The sequence below is a fragment of the Paralichthys olivaceus genome, chromosome 11, assembly GCF_024713975.1.
Source record: "Paralichthys olivaceus isolate ysfri-2021 chromosome 11, ASM2471397v2, whole genome shotgun sequence".
NCBI lineage: Eukaryota > Metazoa > Chordata > Actinopteri > Pleuronectiformes > Paralichthyidae > Paralichthys > Paralichthys olivaceus.
Window position 1 is genome coordinate 12,407,306 of NC_091103.1, and position 24,724 is coordinate 12,432,029.

The 24,724-nt window shown below is 40.8% G+C and overlaps 2 protein-coding genes across 5 annotated transcripts in view; both read left to right on the forward strand.

Annotated features, from left to right (window-relative positions):
• grm5b (glutamate receptor, metabotropic 5b) overlaps nucleotides 1-10,503 on the forward strand; it is a 67,560-nt gene extending 57,057 nt beyond the window's left edge. For all 3 annotated transcript variants that reach the window (XM_069534672.1, XM_069534674.1, XM_069534673.1), the window contains exon 18: nucleotides 517-10,503. In XM_069534672.1, coding sequence (XP_069390773.1) covers nucleotides 517-1,603 — 1,087 coding nt within the window. In that variant the 3' untranslated portion in view covers nucleotides 1,604-10,503. The remainder of the gene's footprint in view (nucleotides 1-516) is intronic.
• A 4,596-nt stretch (nucleotides 10,504-15,099) lies between these two features.
• Nucleotides 15,100-24,271, forward strand: ctsc (cathepsin C). 2 transcript variants are annotated; one of them, XM_020095256.2, is made up of 9 exons: nucleotides 15,100-15,327; nucleotides 15,379-15,677; nucleotides 16,176-16,321; nucleotides 17,191-17,345; nucleotides 18,779-18,934; nucleotides 19,393-19,511; nucleotides 20,594-20,725; nucleotides 22,132-22,364; nucleotides 23,014-24,271. In XM_020095256.2, exons 2-9 carry the CDS (start codon nucleotides 15,518-15,520, stop codon nucleotides 23,278-23,280), a joined length of 1,368 nt encoding a protein of 455 aa, XP_019950815.2. In that variant the 5' UTR covers nucleotides 15,100-15,327; nucleotides 15,379-15,517; the 3' UTR covers nucleotides 23,281-24,271. The 2 variants fall into 2 exon arrangements, with proteins under 2 accessions (XP_019950815.2, XP_069390776.1); XM_069534675.1 differs by having other exon boundaries at nucleotides 15,100-15,677.
• The last annotated feature ends 453 nt before the right edge of the window (nucleotides 24,272-24,724 follow it).

Sequence of the window (24,724 nt, forward strand, 5' to 3'; positions counted from 1 at the left end):
AAATGAAGAACCAACTAGTGGAGGAAAATGAATTGTAATGAAATTACTCAGCATGTGAAGACCAACTGATTGGTGGTTGAATCAAGGCTCCATTTAAAGATGTTTGTGTCTATTAAATTACATTACTCATCCAGGAGAACAAATTGGAGCTAATACAGAACAGGAGCTGGTTGTGTAATGTATTTGCTACGTGTGTTTTTGTTGCTTTGGCTGATAAATCTATTTCTTTTAGATTTGCTACAAAATATATTAGTATGCTTTGCAACACATCTATTTTATCATTTGAAAAATGTATTTAATAGATAAATAAATAGATCAGTTGCATTGTGTACCCTGGTCTTGCTAGCTTCTCTACTTTTACCAACCCAAGCTTTAATCAGAAATGTAGTTTGTTTAATGCAAAGACAAATTAAGTTTATTTTTTTACTCCAAACTGACCAAAAGGTTTTATCTGAAGGTGATAAATCTGCCTTCAAACATTAAAAACAACCTTCTCCTCCCCTCCGGTTTTTCCAGCTCCAACGGTAAATCAGTTTCCTGGGCGCAGACGGAGCGCAGCAGTACACGTGGCAACCACCTGTGGCAGCGGCTGTCCTTCCACATCAAGAAGAAGGAGAACAATCAGACCGCCGTCATCAAGCCCTTCTCCAAAACCTCTGAGGAACGCTACTGTGGAGGAGGCAACCTTCCCCCGCACGTTCCTCTGCCCTCCCTCCCCTCCATGTCCTCCATGTCCTCCCATCATGACGCCGGACCAGACAAGACCCTGTACGAGCTCTCGGAAGCAGAGGAGCGCTATTCGATCACGTACCAGCCGCAGACGCCCTCGCCGATCAGCACGGTCAGCCAGAGACTGGGGACAGGTTTAGGGGAGGAGCCTCAGATGTCTGCTATTCCAATGTACCCGAGCAGCATCTGCAGCGGCGGCAGCGGCAGCAGTTGTGGTCCCGTCAGCAGCTGTTCTGTCATCGCTGGGAGTGATGGTCGTCTGGTCATCGTGGATGATCACCCAGGGCAGGCCCAGAGCTCACTGATGGATCAGATCAGCTGCGTAGTAAACCGCTTCACCGCCAACATCACCGAGCTCAACAGCATGATGCTCTCACCCTCTCCAACTCACTCACATACAAACAAACACACTCCCCCTTCCCCTCACCCCACCGACCCCTATCTGTTACCCCGTGAACTGCACATGGCCCCGACCCTCACCACCTACGCTGATGTCCAGCCCCTCCCACCTGTCGAGTCCAGCCTGGGGGGCCGGGGTGGCTGCCTCGCTCACTCTATTCCTCATTCACCTTACCCACTGCTGCCTCCTCACCCCCAGGGCTCCCCCTCTCTCTCCCCTATGCGCGGAGGCCTGGTTAGCTGCCTGAGCGACTCCCCTCTTAGGCGGGCGGAGCTGGAAGAGGAGCTTATCGCTTTGACTCCTCCTTCACCCTTCCGTGACTCTCTGGCGTCCAGCAGCAGCAGCAGCTCACATGTCTCTGAGGCAGACCTCTGTCTCCCACCAGTCCCCTCCCATCCTCCCCCCTCTCCCCCTTCACCCAGGTTTAGCAGACTGACGCTCAGAAACTACAGCCAGAGTTCATCTTCACTGTGAGGCAGAGATGACAAGAAAATGCGCCAGTGAAGAGGAGCGCCCAAAAACAACAACGGGTCACGCGGAAGACGAAGAGACTGAAATCCGTTTTGTCCCTACGCGGAGTTAAAAACCTGACGTGAAGGAGTCATGGAGGGCTGGTTGGTGGAGGCACCAAGCTGTGTTTGTGTTTACATGTTCGCAGTGAGATGCAAGTATAAGAGGCTTTTCCCGCGTCGTGTTTTCTTAGTGCTGTCTCTCACAAGTCGAACTTAAAGAACTGCAAAAATAACCATGGTAATGTTGCAGTGGTTCGGTGTCTGTAGAGCCACTAATCATTCTAGAAAGGTCTAGAGCTACGGATCATTTAGGTTTGGGTAGTGGCCTTAAGGTAACATGGCTATACACTAATTAGAGACTGTGAATATGTGTGTGTGTGTGTGTGTGTGTGTGTGTGTGTGTGTGTGTGTGTGTGTGTGTGTGTGCATCAGTGTGTTTTTGCTGTATCTTACTTAATGAGAGTTAATGGCAACATGACAGTATTGATAGGGTCAGACTCCAAAAGCCTGTATGGACTAAATAGAGGCAAACACACACACACACACACACAAACACACACACACACACACACACACACACACACACACACACTGTAAGGGAATCACTTTGTAAATAAATGAGAGGTTGTGGATTTTTCTTTGTCGATAAAATCCAACATGCTTCTGACAAAAGTGCATTGTGTTAACATACCGGTCTGTATGTTACTCTGAAGAACTTTTATTCAGCTGTTCCCTCCACATCGTTTTCTTTTCCTCCATCCCTCTTTCTCTCGCTGCTTTCTTTCGTTTTCCCCCTACCACTGTTTCAGTATTTTCTACTCTTTCAGTGTGTTTTCTTCAGAAGTTTGAATGTATATTTTCTACATGATTCCTGAAGCAGTTGGGACCAAACCTTTTGTACCTCTCTAATCTTTCTGTGACTTGAGAAAGAGGGAGACGCGGGATGGACACGACCTGGCCTCGTTTTTTAATATGAACAGCCTCGTCAGTAGATTTAGTTTCAGGTAGATTATTGGATGAAATCTGACCTCAAAGCTTATTGTTAGAGTGTGACATTTAACAGAGAGTTACACAAGGCTTAGCTGGATCCTAGTCGTGACATTTTCTCTTGTTTGTCAGCGGGACACAAGCGTCGCTTGGTTTCATCAAAGCTGTCCATTTGAATGGAATTAATTGGAATCACAATCGTCTCTAATGTTAGTGGGTGTAGATTGATAGATCCACGCTGGGAGAGAGAAGGAGTCGTCCGTCTCAGCCTCAACCAAGGTCATCTGTCTCACAGGTGCTATGAGCCGTTTAAAGGTCGCCACTCTTTTCACACAAAGAGAGGCTGAACAACATAAGAGGCTCACAGATCAAATCAAGCTTTCACCTTTCATAACTGTGAAGCTGCTTTCAGACATGCACATTTTTCTGAAATTTACTAGAGGAACCTGCATCCTGCACGATCAACCATGGTGCCACTCCTAACCTGAATTCTCCAGACATTTTCCTTGTTCAGAAAGGGTCTGATCTGGGAAATCTTCAGTTGCGTTCTTCATATGTTAAAGGCAAACTCCTTTTTACTTTTCCAGAGTTCATGTCTGAAAACGGCTTTAGTCTCACGAAACCAACCTGCTAGCAGAGAACGACTGACATCCAGTTAAAAGCCAGTCAAAATGAAATCATAGACGAGAACATTATACCCACATGTCAAACTGTACTGACTTAAAGGAATAATTCCACGTTTGAAACATTTTAGGCATTCTTGCCAAGAGTGAGATGAGATGGATGCAGCTCTTATATCTGTCAGGAGAATATATCTGGTGTCTGGTCTGGTGGCATGTTAATTAGTGAGCTGTAGAGGAGCTGGTCGGCAGATTGGACAGAGCCAGGCTCATTATGTTTCCAGTGTTTATGCCAAGCTAACTGGCTTCTGGCTGTAGCTTCATACTGAATGGACAGACATGAGAGTGGTATGGATCCTCAAGTCACTCTCAGCATGAAAGCCAATCAGCGTAATGCCAAATACCTATCTATTGGTTATCCTAATCCGAGACTTCCTGGATCGGGAGTAATGTTGAAAGTTACTGTTATCTAGTTATAAGTATATAAATACTTTTTAAAGGAGACATGGTTTGGTATATATGGAGAGAATCACTCTAATATTAGATTGAATGTCAAATTAAGTGACACAAATTCAATGTCTGTGGAGATCGGTGGTTCCCAAACTAGGGGTCGGGGCCCCCCAGCGGGTCACGAGACACTAAGGCTACATCCATACGCCTACACTTTATTTTCAGTTTTAATACCCATCCACTCTAACAAGCCTGAAATCACACAGCACGTGACCACTAGCATACACTGTAAATGCGGTGTCCAGTGTGCACGGCGCGGCATGCAGGACACCGGGAATTGTCACAGATTGCTTAAATAATAGCTCGTCTACTACACATGTAAACAGTTGTTTCATTGTAAAATGCAGAATTTAACTGCTAACAGCTGTTAGCAAAGACAACACAGTCAGCCACACTTGTAATTAATTATCCATGTTGCATCCTACACTGGTAGCCAAGGTCCAAAATACAGAGAAGTGCATGTTACAGATTTCTTTTTCTTTTGCTAACAAGCTCAAATACATATCCTTTCTATGATTCAACCAACTCTGCTCTTAATGGGGGTTGCAGGTCTCTGGCACCTTGATTTTTTGAGGCACAGGCTGAAAGTTTGGGAACCATTGGTGTGGATGGTGTAAACAGACCTGAACTTGAAAACTCTGCAAAACCTCCATCTGACTACTTCAACCATTGAAGCTTTGGGTACAAACATATGCCTTTGAATGAAATATTGTGCTTATTTGTGCCAACAGCATTTGAGGGTACTCAGAGCAGTGCTGGGATATAAAATGTGCCGATGAATGCATTCACTAAGATGCTTTGAGAAATGGGACCTTGGCCTCAAGTCACAGTGGAAAACACTCAGCAGTACAGACAGAAAAAAAATCAAACAAGAAATCTAAAGTTAGAAAGTTGTGATACACCAATTTTATCTGAGGAATATTACCTGCAGCAAAGACATGGATAGGTAAATTGAACTCAATCAAAGCTAATGAGACTGTTGCTATCACAACAACAAAATTTGCCTGTGTGTTCTTGCCCATGATGGTCCCCATGGTCCGGTTTTATTTTATTTATTTATTTTTTCGAGTGTGGTATTTCTGCTCTACAGTAGCAAGCAAGAACAAACTCAGACAAAGTGATTCTGTAAATAATAAGGGCATGCAAAGACGGTTCTGTTTTGTTTCTGATAAAAGTACATTTATTTACAGGTGAAAAAAAGGACAAAAAAAGATGTTTTTGAACTATGTTATAACATACAGTACCAATATGTGTTACGACTACAGAAACTGTGTTACTACTCTGAATGTGTGAGTGACCATTCCTATTCAAATGTCTTGTAATTCAATGATATAATAATTGATATGAATATGATTCATTGTGCCAAAGGGGTTAGAGAGGGTCTAGTTTACTAGCTTGTGGGTAAATACATGGTTTCATAAAAAAAGACAAAAAATGTAAATGTAAAACTGTTTCTATTGTTTTTTGGATATTTTCATATAATTATTCCACATTTTCCAGTGTAAAAGCAATATTATCCATACGTATATGGTGCACATCAGAGGGGTTTCTGAAGCTATTACCAACGTTGTTCTTTTTCATCCCTCAGTAATCACTGGTGGGCATCAAAAAGAAGGATATGGGTAGAACGGATTTTTTTTTCTAAATCTATATTTAAAAGGAGACATTTATAATCTTGCCACAAGGATGTGAGTCCCTATTTTTGCAATTGTCTCATTTGTAGTTCCACATTTTCCACCTTTTCATTCTTTAATCTAAACAGTCCAATCTTCTGAAGGCGTAAGTGCAGGGGAGATAGTAAGAGATGATGTGTGTCATTAATTGTTTATTTTTTGCATTTCTTTTAAAGAAGTGTATACTGCTAACTCGGTTTTGCTGGTCTCTGGACCTTAAAATGGAGAGTTTGAACTTGGAACTTATGGATATACGCACAATCACTATCTTGGAGAATCTATTTTGTAATCTGCAAGAATATCAAAAGTTTTGTTTGTGCATCAATACCTCTACATCTATTCATTTAAATCTGGGCGGAGACTGGTTGTCACAAACACAAACCAACGTTATTGTTGCCGAGGTGGGGCCGGTTTATGTGCTGCTGTCACTGATATTGTTTATAACGTGCCGGGAGCTTGCTTCAGCACTTCAGCTGTTTGTTTTCAGGCCCCTCGGGTGAGGCTCGACAGTTGTGTGCTGCCTCTGCAGAAAAGACGGGATCAGCGTATGACATCAGTTGCGATCTTATTCTTTTAAAGGGCTCAGTTCTGTGACCATCGCACATTAAAATCACACACAATTAACAACATATAGTCATGAGACAACACAGGCATTAAAGGGACAGAGGTCGTAAGGAGGATTCAAGGAAAATTTGCAAGTATTTGCAAATATTCAAATTATTAAATTAGAGAATCATGAGAAATTGACATTAAAGATAATTCTGTCATCCTGAACATGTAATTGTCCTTGTTTGGAAATGATATAATAATGCATTTTATAGAGGCATCGCTCCACATTTCAGCCCTACCTCAAGGTTCACAGAGAGCTACCACTCATAGTAATCTGGGGTGATCTCTGTTTCCCCTTCATACTCCAGCCAAAACATGATGACGATTATGATTATTATGATGATGAGTAAAATCTTCTGTTCGCCAGGAAGATGATCTCCAGATGATGTCCACCCAAAACGCTGTCAGCTCCCTTGTTTCTGGAAATGCACTCTAAAGAATTGGATTGATAATCCCCTCGCTGGAAAAATACTTTTAATCCAGACTTGTTTATCTGCTGATCGCAGGAACCCAAGGTCACTTTTTTTTAAACCTTCTGAATGAGAATATGAATGGTTTAGACTTTGACCAGTCACTGGAATGATGGTGCTTCAGGGCCCAGTGCAACTTTTGTGATTATATAGAAAGACCAGCAGCCACCCTGCTGTGTTGATCCTGAGGAAAATCACTCTGTGTACTTCCACCTCTTAATATCTGTGTTAAAGCTGATGTTCTCTGTAGACGAAGGCCAGTCAGAAACATGGATCAACACAGTTTAATCTGTAGTGAGACAGAGCTGCTGCCACACCTGATTATTTTTTTCATTTCACACAAATCACAGAGCTATGTTTACTGTGTAAACATTGACATATGGCTGCACACAGTATATGCTGTCAGGGCAGAAGGCAAGAGGTCTGTTGTGACTGCCTGCTCTGACAGTCTCTCACATAATTATTATAAGTAACATATCATGATGAACACACCTCCGTGTCATTTGACAGATCGAACAGTTTCTTACCTTTTAAACAGTGTTTATGAAATAAGTAAATTAAAAGATGTTTTGGTGAGAGGTAAGAACTTATTCCATTTAGAGAGGTTGATGTCAAGGCCAAAATCCAGCAAGCCTTCTTCCCTCTTCCTGCCAACCAGTGAATCATTTCACAGTCATGTCTTTTCTGTTCTGTTGTCTTTCTCTTCCCCACAAATCAGAGAGGAACAGATGTCGGTGTTGATGAAACCCTAAAGATACCCATCTCTTGAGCCAAATTCATAGTTTTGCATCCGCCACTCCGCTGAGGTCCACTATTTAATTAATTTCAGAATTTAATGTGGACCCTCATTTTAGTTTGAATGAAACCATGGGCATGTACGTGTAACTCAGCAGATATGGAACATGGAAGATATGGTCAACCTCCCAGTAAATTATATTATTTAAGATTTATACGTATCATGTATTGATTATTTTAGGACCTTATCCAGCACTCGTGTTGAGAATGGCATTTGGTAATTTCCAAAAAACGATTGTTCTGACTATGTTTTGTGAAACTACCTGACAGCTTGTATTTTCAGGGGATACTAACAGAATTGAGAATGCCGGCGCCCAAAACATTATCCTGCAGGGACTTTGGATGAATTCCCTCGCCTGAATGAAACCCGAGGCCCACAGGGGTGACGACTTAGATGTCTTAAAAGTCATCAACAGTATTTTTGTAGGTTTCGTCTGCAGCTGCTGATTTGAATGTTGTTGTTTTTCTATAACCGAGTAAAGGGCATGTGTGTTTTTAATATGTGGTTGTTTCCTCAGCCAATAGAGTAAAATGACAGATTTTAGGTAGTCGGTATTGGTCGTATCGTTCAGAGGAGATTGTGTTGTGTAATAAGAAGTTATAGATTCTGTATTATATTGATCCTAAGTAAGAGATGAGAGTGTATAGTTATTTATTTGACATCAGGCTTTATGGGGCAGTGGACTACCTTATTATCAACTTATAATTAAGCAGATGTGTGTGGGGGATGTTTCTGTTTTACAAAAAGATCGGGCAGATTGGAGAAGTTTCTGTATTGTGTATTAATGGTTTGTGAAATATATTGAGATAAACTTGTTTCATTTGGTGAGAGAATGAAACCAAACAGAGCTGTGATATTAAACCACATGACACAGTTATCCCTGCAGGGAACCATGGATATCTAACACCAATCTTTTTTGTATTTACATATTCCTCATATGTAGATCATCCTGCAAACAATAATACCCCTGCTTTAAATTCTGATGAGGTTCTCTCAGTAGAGTGTTTGACAGTAGAGCGTTAGTGATATGAATAATGCCGTCTTTAGACGTTTACATTCTCACCACTCACTTGAGATCATTCAGACAATCGCGTTTTATCACAGGATTCAGTTGTTGTGACGTTTAACAAGCTTGTGAATAAATGTGGCGTTTGTTTCACTTATTTTTGACGAAGGCAGCTCATCTGCATATAAATGAAGGCCCTGTGTTGTGCTCTTATCTTTGTACAAACCCAGACCCATCCAAAGTTTCATTCAGTGCCGCTCATTGAAGCGGCTACTTTGGGATTTGTTTTGATAAAACGGGAAATGATGAGGAGTTAACATAAACATTATCAGAAGGATGTGGAATGAGCTGAATTCCATAAACTGAGGGTGTAGAATGTGATATATATATATATATATATTTCTCTTTACTCATTTAGAAGTATTATTAAGTGCAGGCAGAAAATGACGATTACAAAAATATAAATTTACGAGTCATTTATTGAGGCTTATCGACTGCAGCATATCCGCACTTATCCTCCAGAGTCCTTATATTGTTCTTAGCTCAACCTCCTCCACTCAGTGCCAACTTTTTGTCATTTTTTTTATTTATTTCAGATGCTGCTGCATTTATTTTTTTAGCTGGGTTGGATAAACACAACAAAAAAGATTCAACTGGAGATATATGATCCTCTGTGGTGAAAAGTGTAAATTATATATATATGTATATTTTCATAAGCTGTTCAACAGTGCCAAATAAATATGATGAAGATTACTTAAATATATCATTTTCTAAAGGAAGCTTTGTAGTGTTTATCCACCCTGAATTATTTTTTAAGAAACATGACTTTCTTTTCTTTTTTGCTGTTTTGTTTTCCTGACGTTCAGAACTGTAGAATGTAATTTGATGCTACATATTACTGTGATAATGGAAGCTGAATTTATATTTGGATATTTGATTGTCTACTAAATATTTTCACTCAGCTTTGTAAAGTGTGAAATGTGAGAATATATGGTTGTTTTTAAGTGACTTTTTGCTGGGGGTGGGAGGTTGTAGATGTCTCATTCTGGCAGATTTTACCCCCAACTACTATCAAATAAGCTTGAGACCAGCCTTGGTGATTAGAAACTCAGAAGGTTTGATATAAATGAATTGCTTTCCAAATGTGCTGGGGTCCAAATTGTTTGTGGCCGACACCGGGGACCTCGTTCAAAGGCTTTTCAGAGGCTGCCGACAGACCTGGCAGTTAGAACGAAAGCGATTTTTGGCCGAACAGAGTTCTTCTCATCTCCCAATTAATGAATCTTCATCTCCTCACTCCAAATTGGCCCAGGGTGATGCGCACAAAGGCACTTCTCTGAGCCGATCTGTGGCCACTGGGAGCTGTAAGCCGAAAGGAGAGTGGGCAGTGGTAATAAGATGCTCCCTGTGATTTTAATATAACAAGTGTTTTTTCTTAGTCAAGGACAGTTGGACCGTGTGTGCTTAAAAGTAGGCCTAGCAAAAAGTTTGATTCAAATAGTTCGTATTCTGTCATCCTGGGCCTCCTGTTTGGGAATACCACGTTACTCCAGTTCCTGCGTCGCTGCATCTCATACTTGCTTTTCTCTCTTGTGTCATTAGTAGCAGGAAGTGAGGAACAAAGATGCTAGGCAGGAAGTGCAGGTGCATTAATGGGATCTGCGAAGAACCGCGAGCTTACGGAAACTTGTGCAACAGGGAAAAGACTGAGCACCTTTGAAGTAAGACCGGAATGAGGTGGCTCTATGCTGCCACACGGCCACACACCAGAAAAGAAACCCTGTGGTTTTGTAAGTGCGTGCTGGGTACGGGAAACACATTAGTTCAATCTTTTGCTGAGCACGTCTCCTCTCTGCAGAAACACTGTGCACTTTGGCACTAACAGGTGATATTTCTAGACACCAACAAGAAACAGGTTAGATGACTGAAAATGGGAAAAGAACAGTCACAGGGTTTCCATCGACTCTAAACCTACAGCTGTTCATCATGACATGGTTCTCTTCATGTTTTCTTTCTCGCTGGGATGTTAACTCAATGTTTCTGGGAGCCTCTGGTCATTGTGACCACCAGACAGCAGGGCTGTGGGGGAAAAAACTTTTTTTCCACTGATAAATCATTGTGTAAGTGTACTACAAAGTACCTTTCAATCATTATTGAAATCATTATTAAAAAACTCTATGATCTCCTTGTCTTTTCTGTCTTCCAATCAATCATTGATAAATGTCAAAGGTATTAATATAAAGTTTATGTACATGTAATCAATCCATCTCTGCCTGTGCTAGACAGACTTTTGTTCTTGGCTTAAAAACATCTTGTCAGGTAATTCATATGAACTATGTATAAATATTTATAAAGTGTGAGTGTAGTTCATTCAGAACATAGAGTTTCACATCTATGCTCCGACTCTATCACTCCATCACATCACAAATGATGGGAAGTGATGAGAAAATATCTTTTACCCTCCTTTCAGTGCGTTGTGGTGCATGCTGGGTTGGTGGAGGGGCTGATTTTTACAGGCAGGAACACTGACGCAGGGCAGCAGAGGCATTGAAGGGAATGATGAGAAATCTTTGCAGCTTAAATAGTCTACCAAATTGGGAGGGTGTGTATTATGAGGGTTGTGGAGAGTGAGTGTGATTAGAGCAGCACAGCTCGAGTTCACTGCCAGAATTAGCTTGCAAGCGTTGCTACATTGAATTATTTAATTCATTGACATCAATGCTGGATATTCAACATGACTCCAGATGCAAATGAAGTACAGAGATTTAGAGTTTTCATTACCGTTTGGAAGATGTACCCACTAGAACTCCTGATGGTACCATGGCCTGGTTGACTGAGAATCTTCACAGATTCATAAACCTTATAATGTTTAGGTCTCGATCCATCCATCCATAATCTATACTGTTTATCCTTTGACGGAGCTGGAGCCAATCCCAGCTGACATTGGGCTAGGTTCCAATCTGGAAAAGATATATACAGAGACAAACACTCATTCACATACACCTACGTTGTTGGACTGTGGAAGGAAGACAGAGTACCCAGAGAAAACCCACACAGACATGGGGAAGTGATAACCACTACGCCACCATGCCGCCCTGTTGTACAGGTCTGGAGTCTTTAATTACAGCGGAAGCTGCTCGACAGCACCTTGACAGCTTCTGTAATATCTGCTCCCTCTTCCATCTCCCCCTTATCACAGGAACATGGCAGCCATGATGGAGTGACAACAGCTGATGGATTGTTCCCTGAAAAACATTTCATCCATTTAACCAAAGGCGCATAGGTCGATAGAATGAAATTACCCGTCTCCTTTTTTCTCTCTGCCTATCTCCTCTTGCTCTCAACAATTTAATTCACCCTTTTTCTCTCTCTTTTGCTCTGCTCTATCATCCTTTTGTTCTTCAGCTCTCGGTTCAAAAATCTCCAAATTGTTGCAAATGACCTGCTGCTCAAACAATCAGAAATAAAGAAAAACATTATATCCAGATGGGAGGAATACACAAAGGAAGGAAAAATCGTGTAGTAATGGGTTTGTCGTCAGAGTTGAGATATGCTCATGTAATAAGTCCACTAACACAGTCATCAGTTCTGCTGCGTCACTGGTGGAATTATTCAAGTACAAGCACAGTCACATCTGTATCTCAGGTTTGATCTACTTCTATTTAATGGCTGATTGTCGTGGGACAATAACATGAACAGACGCTACTGCGCAGACTCTGGCTCCAAATTACATCCTTAGTATAAGACGGCAGCATTTGTATCCACAATATTTTGGCTTCATTTCTGGATATTGGGAGGAAGTGGAGTAGTGTCATCCATCTATATGTATGTATGTGTATATCATATTCAAAGAAACACACTCAGATGTGAGATGTCATGTTATAGCAGTCCCTCAAAATACCTCTCATTTTCTCTTCTGTAGTTCTATATGCTCAGATTTGAATGGTGCCATTAGAAAATCAACAAGAGTAAGTCAATGAGAGTATCTAATATGAATGGAAAGAATTAAAACATAAACTGTCACAACGGGCGTGATAAGAAACATACATATTGTTTCTTCCTATGCAAGCAGATTGCTGTAGGTTCAGTGTGTCAGCCCCTGTGTATAAAGTTTGTGTGGGCAAGGGGTGTCAATGCAGCATGTGGTTCACACTGTGTCAGGCTCTGCATGCATGTGCATGGACATATAAATTAGCTCTGTGCATATACATAGCATGTGTGGGCACCAGTCTATGGTGGGCACGAGCATATGTGTGAGGAAGGTGAAAACGTTTCACAGCGCTTGGTTGTGTTTGTGTGTAGGTGTATACACGGCTGTATGGCTGAGGTAACTGACCATGAAGCCACTTCAGAGGAATTCATTTCCATGTGAAGGGTGTAACATGAACACCACAAGGTTGGAGTGGCCAACCCCACTCTGATGAAGTGGCTCCACCCACATCTCCAACCTAATGAAATGCTTCTCTTGCATCTTTTTTTTTTGGCTGATTAATGTCAGTAAGAAAGCACAGAAAAGAAGGCAGCAGTAGTAGAACTGTTGAGCTATTTGTTTAAGTACAGGAAGACACCGATAAATCAGGTGTCATTTTCACAGGTATATATTTTCTTTATTACATATTTGCAAAGTTATTAACTCTGGGCTTTGTGTTGTTTTTGGAGAAAACAAGACGTTCAAATATGCCACAGTGAGCATTAGGAAACTGAGTTGGACGTATTTTAATACATAAAATTTCATAGATGAAATGGAAAATAAATTAATCAAGAATCTTTTTAACATGCACGAGGATCTAGATACGTGTTCTCTGTTGCATAATGTCTGTTAGTGGGGAAACATGCAACAAATGAAACAAAACAATAGGGAGGGCGATGGCGAGGGAACAATTGACTGAGAGAAAGGAGGAGAGAAACCAGATAGACAGGACAGAAGAAGAGAAACCTGTGACAGGGAGCGAGGGAACCGAGCTGGGAACAAATATTTGGCTGCCAGTGTAACAGAACCAAAAATCACTTCTGTTTTAATTTCCTGCCAGTGGAAGCGAGAACAATATCAAGATTGAAACACAATTTTCAATGAGTCACTCTTATTGGGAACTTATTCATAACACTATTCCTCCATCTCTGCTCTGTGCTCCTCCAGTTTGCATGATTGCATAGGCACACACACACACACACACACACACACACAAACACACACACATATGCACACACACAGACATAAAATGCAAAAAAAATGTGCTCACACACATGCACTCACTTCCACACAAACACGGTTAATGGCACTAATGAGACTGCATGACTAATACATCTTCAGTCTCTGCTTCAGATGAGTGCTTATTATGGTCTGTCAAGGAGATGAGTCAGTCTATGTCGTGGTTACTATGGTGATTAAAGCCTCCAGCACTTATCTTAAGAGCCCACTGGCTAAAATAAGCTCTTTAACCCCTTTAACAACACACCAATCTAGACCCAATCACGCACACGCGCGCATACACACACACACACACACGCACACGCACACACACACACAGGGACACTTAACCCCCTGGCCTCCCTAAGGAGAAGTGTAGATAAAATTCTCCCACAGGGATTATTAGAGAACAGCAACATTATAGATTACAATGTGAAAAACAAAGAGTAAACAGATTGGAAAGCATATTGACACTATTACGCAAAGTAATGAAGGGGGTCACATATCTTCAAACACTCAGATCACCTCTGGGTGATCATGAGCTCTTCAGGCTGTTTGCTGCCACTGATGTCATTTGTACATGTATAAAATGTGTCGTATTACGATTGGATTGTTTACAGAAAATAATGTAGAAACTATGGATACACCTTTTTTTTGTTACATTGTGGGAACACGTGATCTCTGCAGCAGAACTAATGTTACGTCCTGCCTCTGTATGCTGCTCTCACCTGAACGCTCTGGAGATTTCCCTGTTGTTGTGAACACGTCTGAGCGGATGTTCTCCTGCTGTATTGTTCCTGGGTGAAACTCTGGAGAAAGTCCGGAGCCGATTCTGTGTCTGAAAGCAGCTATTCTAAGTTGTTTTTGTGAGCTTTGGAACTGGCATAACTAAAGTTACCATTAGCCAAAGTCAACTTTATTGTCAATTCTGCTATGTACAGGACATAGATGGGATTTAAGTGCAGTTTCTCTCTGATCCCTTGTGTAAACCTATAAGTAAACAGAACATATAAGTACGCAAAAACAGAAAATATACATATGCAACATATTAAGTACTCAAAACATAGTACACAGTACGACATAGTGTGCAGTCATAAGGGTGGATAGGATGACAGAAGTGAAAACCAGAATAGCACAAAAATGGTTTGAAAATCCTTCATGGGAAGTAATGAACTGTACATCATTGCAGTCTTTGCTTATAGAGATGGAGAGGTTAGAGATCTGTTGATGGCGGTGGTGGGGGGTGGGGGAATTAATATAATTATGAGTAAATAACAGTAGTTATATGACCAAAACGAAGTAAAAAAAACAGCATTTATATATTAAGAATATCAGTTTCAAAATAGTTAATATTTCTATTTAATTATGAATTTCTTTTAATATTGAAAAATGTCATTAAAGTGACCATAATGTTGCAGTAAACAATTAAAGGATATTCCTTTTCATTCATCAGAGACGTGTAGTAGTTTGAAGCAACACTTTACGTCTCAATCATGTGCTCACATAGCTTTTCCTTCATCTACTGCGCATGCGCAACGGCCCTCTCTCAGCTGACACGGTCACATGACACGAAGGGAACCGAAACCAAAAAGCAGAGAGACGGTGAAAACAAGATGGTTCCGTGTCCTGTGCGTCCGTGGTCGCTCGGGATAGCTCACCAGCACAGTCACTGTTCATAAGCTGCTCGTAGCGAGAGGAGAGCGAGTAAACAGGTCACACGTGTCCATGAGAACAACTCAGAGACACAGACCTCCAGAGAGCGGCCTTATGTTGCGTGCACGTTAGCTAGCCAGCGAAAAATATTAGCTAACTGAGCGCATGCGCGTGGTACTCCTTGTCTCGGGGGACTCCTCTTGAAGTGCGCGTCTTTGGTTAAAGTTAAGTAAAGGGCAGCCACAGTTTCCACAGGCGAGTCACAGAAACTCAACTTTGAAGTTTCCATTTGGAGACGCGGGTTTAGTTGCGCAGCTCTTTAGCTCCGTGTGTGTTAGCAGGTAAGCTAGCTGTGTGTGAGACCATGAGGCTGAGCGCGGTGCTCGTGTGTGTGTGTCTGCTCTGGGCTGAAGGCTCGCGGGGGGACACACCTGCGAACTGCACCTACGAGGAGCTGCTGGGGACCTGGGTGTTCCAGGTGTCCAGAGGAGGACACGACCGCACCGTCAACTGCTCCACTCAGGGTAAACACATCCAGGCTGCACTGAACACTGCTCTGTACTTTAGGGCGCAGGTTCTGGACAGAAGTATGGACGGTGTGCAAAGATTGAATTCCCAGTGACGCTGACAAACTAGCTGGAGCCTGAGAGATGAGGAGTAAGGCTAACACATGATAATGCTGACAAAGATAAACTGTAAAATTGATTTTAAAGGTCACTGAAACACTAAGTGCAATTCAACAAACAGTCTTAACAGTTGGATTGAATAGGATTAAAAACATGGATGCAATAAGATAATTTCTACAAATCCCACATGATCAAAAGCCAGGCTGAAGAGATGGGTTTCAATCTTGTGTTTAAAGATTTGAGCACTTCCGCTGCTCTCAGGTCCTCACGTGTTCCAGCAGCGTGGAGCATAAATGCTGAAATGTTGCTCACCAGAAGTAGTGGTGTTAGACTTTGGAGCATCTTAAAGTGTATGTATCTATGTAAACACTTGTATTCTCTGGTTTTCCTCCTCAGCTACAGGGGAGAGCGCCGTGACAGTGAACCTAGAAAAACTGTCTGTGGCCACGGACGAACTTGGGAACACTGGCTTCTTCACCATCATCTACAACCAGGGCTTTGAAGTGGTCATCAATGGCTACAAATGGTTCGCCTTCTTTAAGGTAAAAGATGAGCTACTTACATTTTGGTTTGTCATGTCTTGGCTGCTGCAGCTTACTGAAAACGCTTGCTGCAGATGACTAAAAATCGTTATGTAGGTCACAATTGTTGCACAATCACCACTTATCCTCATCGAGTCGTTGCCCAATCGATCACAAACTCAATGTCGTCAAAGTTCAATTCAGCTGTACAGACACTGACAAGTAATTGGAAATAAAAGAAGTTGAACTGCGTCGTGACATTTAAGGTTTTATTTTCACTAGCACTCATTTTTCTCTCTTCGTGCTATATGACTGTGCCCCAAGAGTAATAAGAGTACTCTTAGAAAAACTTAATATGTATACGCACTAATCAAATTTTATCTTCCACCTCATGTGTCACTTCTCTTCACTCACATGACTCTCAGTAGAGGGAGGCGTCATCGCTTATCTGTTTTTACAGTTTATCCTTGTCTAGTCTAACTTCCCCATTCATTGGACTTTATTTAGCTTCATCGAGAAATATGCTTTGTGCACTTGAGCAAAACTTATAATTCAAATATTTTTCTGGATAATGTACTGAAAATAGCTTTTACCTTTTTATATCTTGTAAATGTTTTATCGTAAAAGCTAAAGATTTGCATAAAATGACATGCATGACTCATATATTGGTCAGTCTGAGCCTTGTGCTTAAAACCTTCCTACAGCAAATAATCTTTTCACAGAAGCTTCTAAGTGTCGAGATTTTCTCCTTTTTCCCAAACATTCTGCATTTATTTTTTTATCCAGCACCCATCAATTAGAATTTGTATTGTATTTGCGTATTGTTTCCATATTTTGGCTGTGACTTGCATATTAAGCCATCTAACCTGTTTCTGTCTGTACATCTTCAGTACTCTGAGGAGGGCTCTACAGTCACCAGCTACTGTGACCAGACCCTCCCAGGGTGGGTCCATGATGTCCTGGGAAACAACTGGGCTTGTTTTGTAGCAAAGAAGGTGAAACCAGTGCCACCCCGTGTAGATTACAAACCACTTTTCAGCAGCAGGTATGTATATATTAGCTTGGTACATAAATAAAATGCAAAGTAGAGAAATTTAAGCTAACAATTAAGACCAGATCATTGTTGGTAGCAGTATTATTTAATGTATTGGTTAAGTAATTTTCTCACTGGAGCTGCTATAATGTCCAAATATCTAAGTTTGAGATCTGTCTGTGAACTTTTCTTGTTTCTCATACAAAGGATTAAGATGCTCCTCATAAACATTTATTCCATTTTTCTGTTCCTTGTCCTGCTGGAAGAAGACACAATACTTGCAAGCAATGATTTGCATGGAAATATTGTTGTTGAAATTAAAATGAATTAGTCATCAACCCAGGAACAGTCAGAACTTCTCCACATCCTCACACTTCAGATTGTATCATGCTGTGTTTTCCTCACATATGATGAGCTCACAATTACCACTGAAACATTTATACTTGATAGTATTAAACGGAAGGGAACATGTTCTTCTTGTATGAAACTTTGTGAAAGTTTTCATCTGTGGAAGTGATTTACCCTTGTGTTAAAATAAGTGGATTTAAAATGGCAACGCTCCCGTCGAGGCTGCTGTTGCTTGTCATCTCTTGGCTGCACTTTGGTCATTGTGGGTCTGTTTTGTCTTTTAGTCTGGAGGAAAATGACTTATATCATGTTGGCAGTTGTACTAGATAGATACAGTTTTTACGGGAACATCTGCAGCAATTGGAAACAGCCTGAAACTGCCTTATAAAGCTGTTCATGACATCAGTGTGAACAAATCGAAAATGTCTTTGGAAAGCTTTATAATCCAAGTTAGCACACAGAAGTGTCTCACACTGTGAAACTGTGGTACAGATATTAATAAGGATGCATATTGATATTTGAATGAAATGTTGGTCCAGCAGAAAGGGAAGACAGTTTCATTTGGAAACAGAAGGTGGGAAAACATTAACATATGACTTTGCATTATACTGTCACATACAGCACTACTATAAAAAACATGGCCGCCTCTGTAGAGAGGATCCTCTCCAGGTGTAAATATAAAGTATTTAAATATAAAGGCCCCATTCTGAAGAAAACAACAATTTGTACAATTTAAATGAAACACACTAATGAAAACATCACTATGATTATTTTATATCATATACATCTCTTTCACCTAAATCTTACACACGACCTTTAAACGGGAGTTGGAAATGATAACCTCCGACTATATAATGCAGTCCGACATAACAGCAGCACAGTAACACAAGGACACAAAAGTCCCATTAATAAAAACATTACAAGCTTCACACATTGTGTAGCAACTGTAAAGTGTTATTAAACTGTCCAGTATGTGTATTTTGTCAAGGCTGTACATGTTAAACAACCAACATCTGGAATATACTGCGTAAACTCAATAGCAATTGCTAGCAATTTGTCGAGAAAAAAATAACTCACATGTGACATAAACCCTACAGGCTGCTCCAGAAACCTTACAAAAACAACATGGACTTCATTGATTCCATCAATTCAGTTCAGAGTTCTTGGAAGGCTGTGTCCTACTCAGAGCACGAGACGTTCACTCTTCAGGAACTGCACCGAAGAGCTGGGGGACCCGCCTCCCGTATCCCCTTGTGAGTATTTACTTGCCCTGAAGCCTCTCATGTGTCATGAAGGATTAGCTATAGAAATGTACATAAATGAGTCATTTGTGCTTCTAACAATTACAATTATCTACAAGAGTCATGCTGGGCTCCTTCCTGGTTATTTGGTTTGGAGCTGTGACAAAAGTGGCTTTTTTTAATACGAATAACAACTATAATATGCCCCCTCATATCTTATAATAGAATATGTGTGTCAGACTCATAGTTCACCACCAATTAGTCTGTGCAAATAAAACCGGTACTTTGACAAAGATCAAGATAAAGCTCATGAGTTAAAATAACACTAGCACTAATGGATTCTTCTTACTAATGGTGCAACTAGAGCATTTTATTTTATTAGGTTTTCTGTAAAACTATCTTTGTGCAGAATGATGTAAAATGCCCCTGTGATCATATGCAATTCTTTTTTTAATCACTCTCATTACTAGGCGTGTGCGCCCCATGCCTGTGAGCGCTGAAGTTGCCAAGATTGCTGCAGCTCTACCTGAGCACTTTGATTGGAGAAACGTTGACGGTGTAAACTTTATCAGCCCCGTGCGAAACCAAGGTAATGTTCAATCACCAACGGAAATCTTGAAACTGTATTTTACCCCCGGACACATGATAGAACCATAAATTCACAGTTTCAGAAACAGTAAGAAGAAGACCAAACCTTTCTACTCACACGTTTGTCTGTAAAGGCAGAGACTGAACAGCAGCCCGCCAGCTACTTGGCTCCCCTCCGGGCAGGCCTTGCTCTGATTTCTGCTCTGCTCCTGTGTTTCTGCACAGCCTAGTGTGTGAGGGAGAGATTATGTGTGCTGAGCAGTTTGAGTGTCTGAGAGGGCCTCTGTAGAGCTGGGTTTAAGGATCTGGAGAGAGCTGAAGTGTTTCAATAGAAGCCCCCTAAGCCACTGTACTTTCTGTTATTTTCTCCACTCTTCAGAATCAGGTGGATTTCTTTGGCACATTGGAAGGATTGGTGATAAATGGGTCTTTCCAGTGCTGAATTTAAAGGGAAGATGCAGGTGTAACTGTTTGTATCCTGGGCTGGGGGTCTTTCTGTGTGGAGTTGGCGTGTTTTCCCCCTCCCACTGTCCAAAGACATGCCCAACTGGGTTTAGGTTGATTGGAAACTCTAAAGTGTCCGTACACCTGAATGTGAGTGTGAATGATTGTTTGTCTTTGGCTTTGTGGTACTTGTCCAGGAAGTACCCCACCTCTCACCCAATGTAAGCTGGGATTCGCTCCACCTCTCCCCCTGTGACCCTCAAAGGATAAGCGTATAGACAGTCCATGGATTATTTTATCCTGAATCCTCTCAGAAACTGATCACATCATATATTTTAATTATTGGGACAGCAAATGTGTCCTACTAGCACAGATCTTCCAGTTAAATTAATTGTTGTTACACCTTATTTCTCTTAATAAGGTCAGGGACCCAGATAAAAACCGAAATACGCTGCAAATCCCCACAGCATATTAGAAACACTTCATAATGTAATGCAATATAGTACAACACACAGCCTCAGAGGTTTGACTTCTCGTCAATAAATTCCAAACACAGCTTCAGTACAGTTTATTCCAACGCTGTTTTGTTGCAAAGTTGTGATTTTTGACTTCAGTGTAAATCTCTCTGTTCTCATTCAGCATCATGTGGCAGCTGCTACGCCTTCGCCTCCATGGGGATGTTAGAGGCTCGCATCCGAGTCCTCACAAACAACAGTGAGACCCCCGTCTTCAGTCCGCAGCAAGTGGTCTCCTGCTCTCAATATTCTCAAGGTAAATAACACTATCACTTCATTTGAATCATTTGATGCCAAATGCTGCAGATATGAACTGGGCAGAAGTTAGAGAATTTAAATGAGTCAGTGATGTATGAAGAAAACTCATAGCTGCCATCAGCTCTAATCATGACTTTAGAAAGTCAAGTGTTTCATGTCTGACTCACCGGATGTAGACTGTGGGTATGAGTCTACCAGTGGGCGCCTGGTTCAAATGGCATTTTTCTCCCCTTCCACTTCCAGCCTGTCACCATGTTAATAATCCAGACAACAGCCTCTCTGCTAGCGACCTACACTCTAAATATGGCATAGATATTTGAATGTAATGGTGGTTCAGCTGTAAGGAAAAACAGTTTTATTTAGAAACTGGAAGTGGGTAAACTAACAAGACATGACATGTACAATACAGCACTGCTAAAGTACATGTTGTCTTTTACACAGGCAGTTAACTCAACATGAGCTCGTAAAGAAAAGTGCAAACCTTTACCTATATAATGCAGTCCAATGCAACAGCAGCAGTCAAACAAGACATTAAACACATATTTCCATCAGTAAAAATGGTACAATCTTCACAAGGTGGTTTTTATTGTCGTGCTACTATATAATTTGACATCAAATATGTGTATTTTTACTCACCCAGGAGAAATGATAGTATTTGGAATATACTGTGTTTAACTTAGCAGCAATTGCTTTCAATGTGTCTTTCTGTCATCTGTTTGTTGGGCACACAATCTTCCTTTTAAAACAAAACAACAAAAACCCTCATGTGTGACATGAACCCTGCAGGCTGCTCCAGAAACTGTACAAAAACCACCATTGATTCATCAATACGGCTCAGAGTTCCTGGAAGGCAGTTCCCTACTCAGATTCCAAATGCTGTATGATATGATATGAACTGAGCAGCAGTTTAAACATTTAAATGAGGTGACGTATGTAGAAAATGCTGAACTGCCCTCCTCCCTAATCATAGAAGGTCAAGTGTTTGCGTTCTGTGTTTAGCGCAGCCCAAGACAACTGTAATTGGTTAAAGAAATGCTAACAGGCCAGCCTTTATTTATTTGTTACAGGTGTAGTCAGACCACACTCCAGTGCTGACACAACAATGTAGAGTCTGGCTATGTGAGACTTATCAGATTGAAGTGTTTCTTAACTGCCCTGATTTAGAGCTTTTTCACTCCATTATTGTGAAGAGCCCTGAAGCCTCATTTACTTTTTTGGGCCTCATACTTTCTTTTCTTTTCTCTTCTTGTCCCCACTGACGCATGTTAAGCGTCTCTTGAAAGGCGCTACATACATTTAAGCTAATATTATTATTATTATAAGAGAGTTCACCCTGTAAGAACACCAGGACAACCTCTGAAAATATAACAAATCACATCTAACATTGATCTCATCTTTTGTTAGGTTGTGACGGTGGGTTCCCATACCTGATCGGGAAGTATGCGCAGGATTTTGGCATAGTGGACGAGTCATGCTTTCCGTACGTTGCAAAGGACACTCCTTGTGGCGTTCCTAAAAACTGCGTCCGCGCTTACACGGCAGAGTACAGTTACGTCGGTGGGTTTTATGGCGGCTGCAGTGAGATGGCCATGATGTTGGAACTGGTCAAGAATGGACCCATGGGAGTGGCGTTTGAGGTAAAACACCTGCTCATATGCACATGTCTTCTATCAGTGGTCTGTTCTCATGAATGTGATATTTCAAACACACATTCAAATTTGACTCAAATGTTCATATCAACTGAAAAATGAACTGGTTAGATTTTGGTGGTCAGAGGTGAAGGTTGCTGTGATATCACCATAAATCAAAAGTTAATAAACTAATTGTGATGTAATTTAACCCAAATATCTAATAGGATGAAATGAGGTGATGAAATTTCATGTCCAACATCATCTTCACTTTGACATCACAATGTTCTTGGAGAACACTTTACAGGCCTTATACTGGCCAACAGCACATGTGGAGGTCATGTTTTCACCCCTCACTCCATTCATTGGTTGGTTGATTTGTTTGTGAACAAGATGACACAAAAACTAGTTGATTGTCCGTTTTTCAACATTGATTTGCCAAGGAATAACTCATTGATCTTGATGCATATGAAGCGGACTGCTGTCTATGTGTGTGTTCACTTTAATATAGCTTGATTGAATTTAAGAGGATCGTTGGGCCCTTTAGTTGTTTATAAAATATCTTATGTTCTTAATCCTTTACATCTCCACAGACCTTAATGCAAACTAAAAAAACGAAGTGAATAAAAAGCGTAGTAAATTATGGTTTCTTCCACAGGTCTACGCTGACTTCATGAACTACAAGGAGGGCATCTATCACCACACAGGCCTCTCAGAGCGCTTCAATCCCTTCGAGCTGACCAACCACGCTGTGCTGTTGGTGGGATACGGCCGCTGCCACAAGACCGGGCAGAAGTACTGGATTGTCAAGAACAGCTGGGGCACTAGCTGGGGCGAGGACGGCTACTTCCGAATCCGCCGCGGAAGTGACGAGTGCGCCATCGAGAGCATCGCAGTCGCAGCTAAACCTATCCCCAAACTGTAGACGCAGTAAAGTCAGGATGGGAGGAGTGGGTGTCCTGAAGTGGACTCTCAGTAGCACAACTTTCTTGATCTGGTTTCAATGTGTGCTCCAGAGGTTGAAATTTTGAAGCTAAATCTTTAACTTTTTTGACATCATATGGAACGATGTCTCATTTCTCTTATCCAACAAGCAGATGTCAAGAACTAATGTGCTTAAAAACTGCTCAGCATTCAAATGAAAAATATCAAAGTGAAATAATCCTCCAAAAAACAAAAGTGGCACATTTCACAAGACAAAGTGTTTTAATATGTTCTTTTTAAAGCCTAAAGCAAGACTTTTGAGCCAGATTATTCTTAAGTCAAGTGTCACATGTTTACATGTTGACAGTGAATCCCAATGATTTTATTGTTTTTGTGTTTATTCTGGAAAGATGGTTTATGGGAATAACATGTAAAAAAAAAAAAAAAGACAAGACAAAGTTCAGTATTATGCTGTGAAAGCTTCATTTAATAAGAGTTGGAATTAGGGACACCAACACTTCTGTTTTATGGTTGATTTTTAAGTGTTGATGCATGCAGGTCACTTTTCACTATTGAACAATTGCTGATTCGCTGCCGATTAATAATTTAATTCAAGCTTTAACTGCCGATGCAGACTTGGAATCAATGCAATCAATGGATTGGTACATACTTAGTACTACATAGTGATGAATCATAAGAGGATATAACATTTCAAGGCAATTACCAAAATGTAGAGGTGGATTTTTGTGTTTGTGAGGTGCAGGACCTTGTTTGTTAGTATCAGGGAAGCTCAGGGGAGAACTGCATTATCTTCAATTCTTGCATCAAAAAATTGTATTTGTGGAACATTTATAAGGGATTTCATTTCAAAGGGATTCATCTGGATGTAGTGCCTTTGATTCTGCCTCTTTTTTTAGCCTTGTTTGATTGAAAGCATGTGTTTTACATTGTGTTGTGAGATTTGCACTGATGGAATAAAAGAATTTCGTGAACGTTTGGTTTTTGGATGTTATTCAATATTCAATATCATTTTGTATATCGGACAATCGGTTTTCTCAATGGCAAAAACACAAAAAGCGAAATAATAAAACTCAATGTGGCGAATGAATGGTGTCCAGAAATTGTATCCGCAATGGTTCCTTTTAATGTGAGTTAATGCAACAGTTTATTTTTACATTTAAATTGATCAGGACTGGGACTTCAAGAAAAATGGTAAGTACATTATTTAAGCTTTGTTATTAGATAGTAGTAGTTATTGTTAGTGACTTTACTTGAGTATTTCCATGTAATGCAACTGTAAAATATTTTACTCTTATTTGTCTGACATGCTCATGTAGAAATTATTTTTTTTAAACTTAACCTGATCTCACAAACTATCGTTTCTATTGATGTAACCAAACAATTCATAAAATGTCTTCTTTCTTAATTCCAGACAGACTTTTGCG

What these genes read in the sequence shown, in the direction of transcription:
- ctsc (XM_069534675.1), top strand. Translation starts at nt 15,518, where the DNA reads ATGAGGCTGAGCGCGGTGCTCGTGTGTGTGTGTCTGCTCTGGGCTGAA. An exon ending in AATGGTTCGCCTTCTTTAAG is followed by an intron (nt 16,322 to 17,190) that starts GTAAAAGATGAG and finishes GTACATCTTCAG; the next exon opens with TACTCTGAGGAGGGCTCTAC. An exon ending in CCCGCCTCCCGTATCCCCTT is followed by an intron (nt 18,935 to 19,392) that starts GTGAGTATTTAC and finishes TCTCATTACTAG; the next exon opens with GCGTGTGCGCCCCATGCCTG.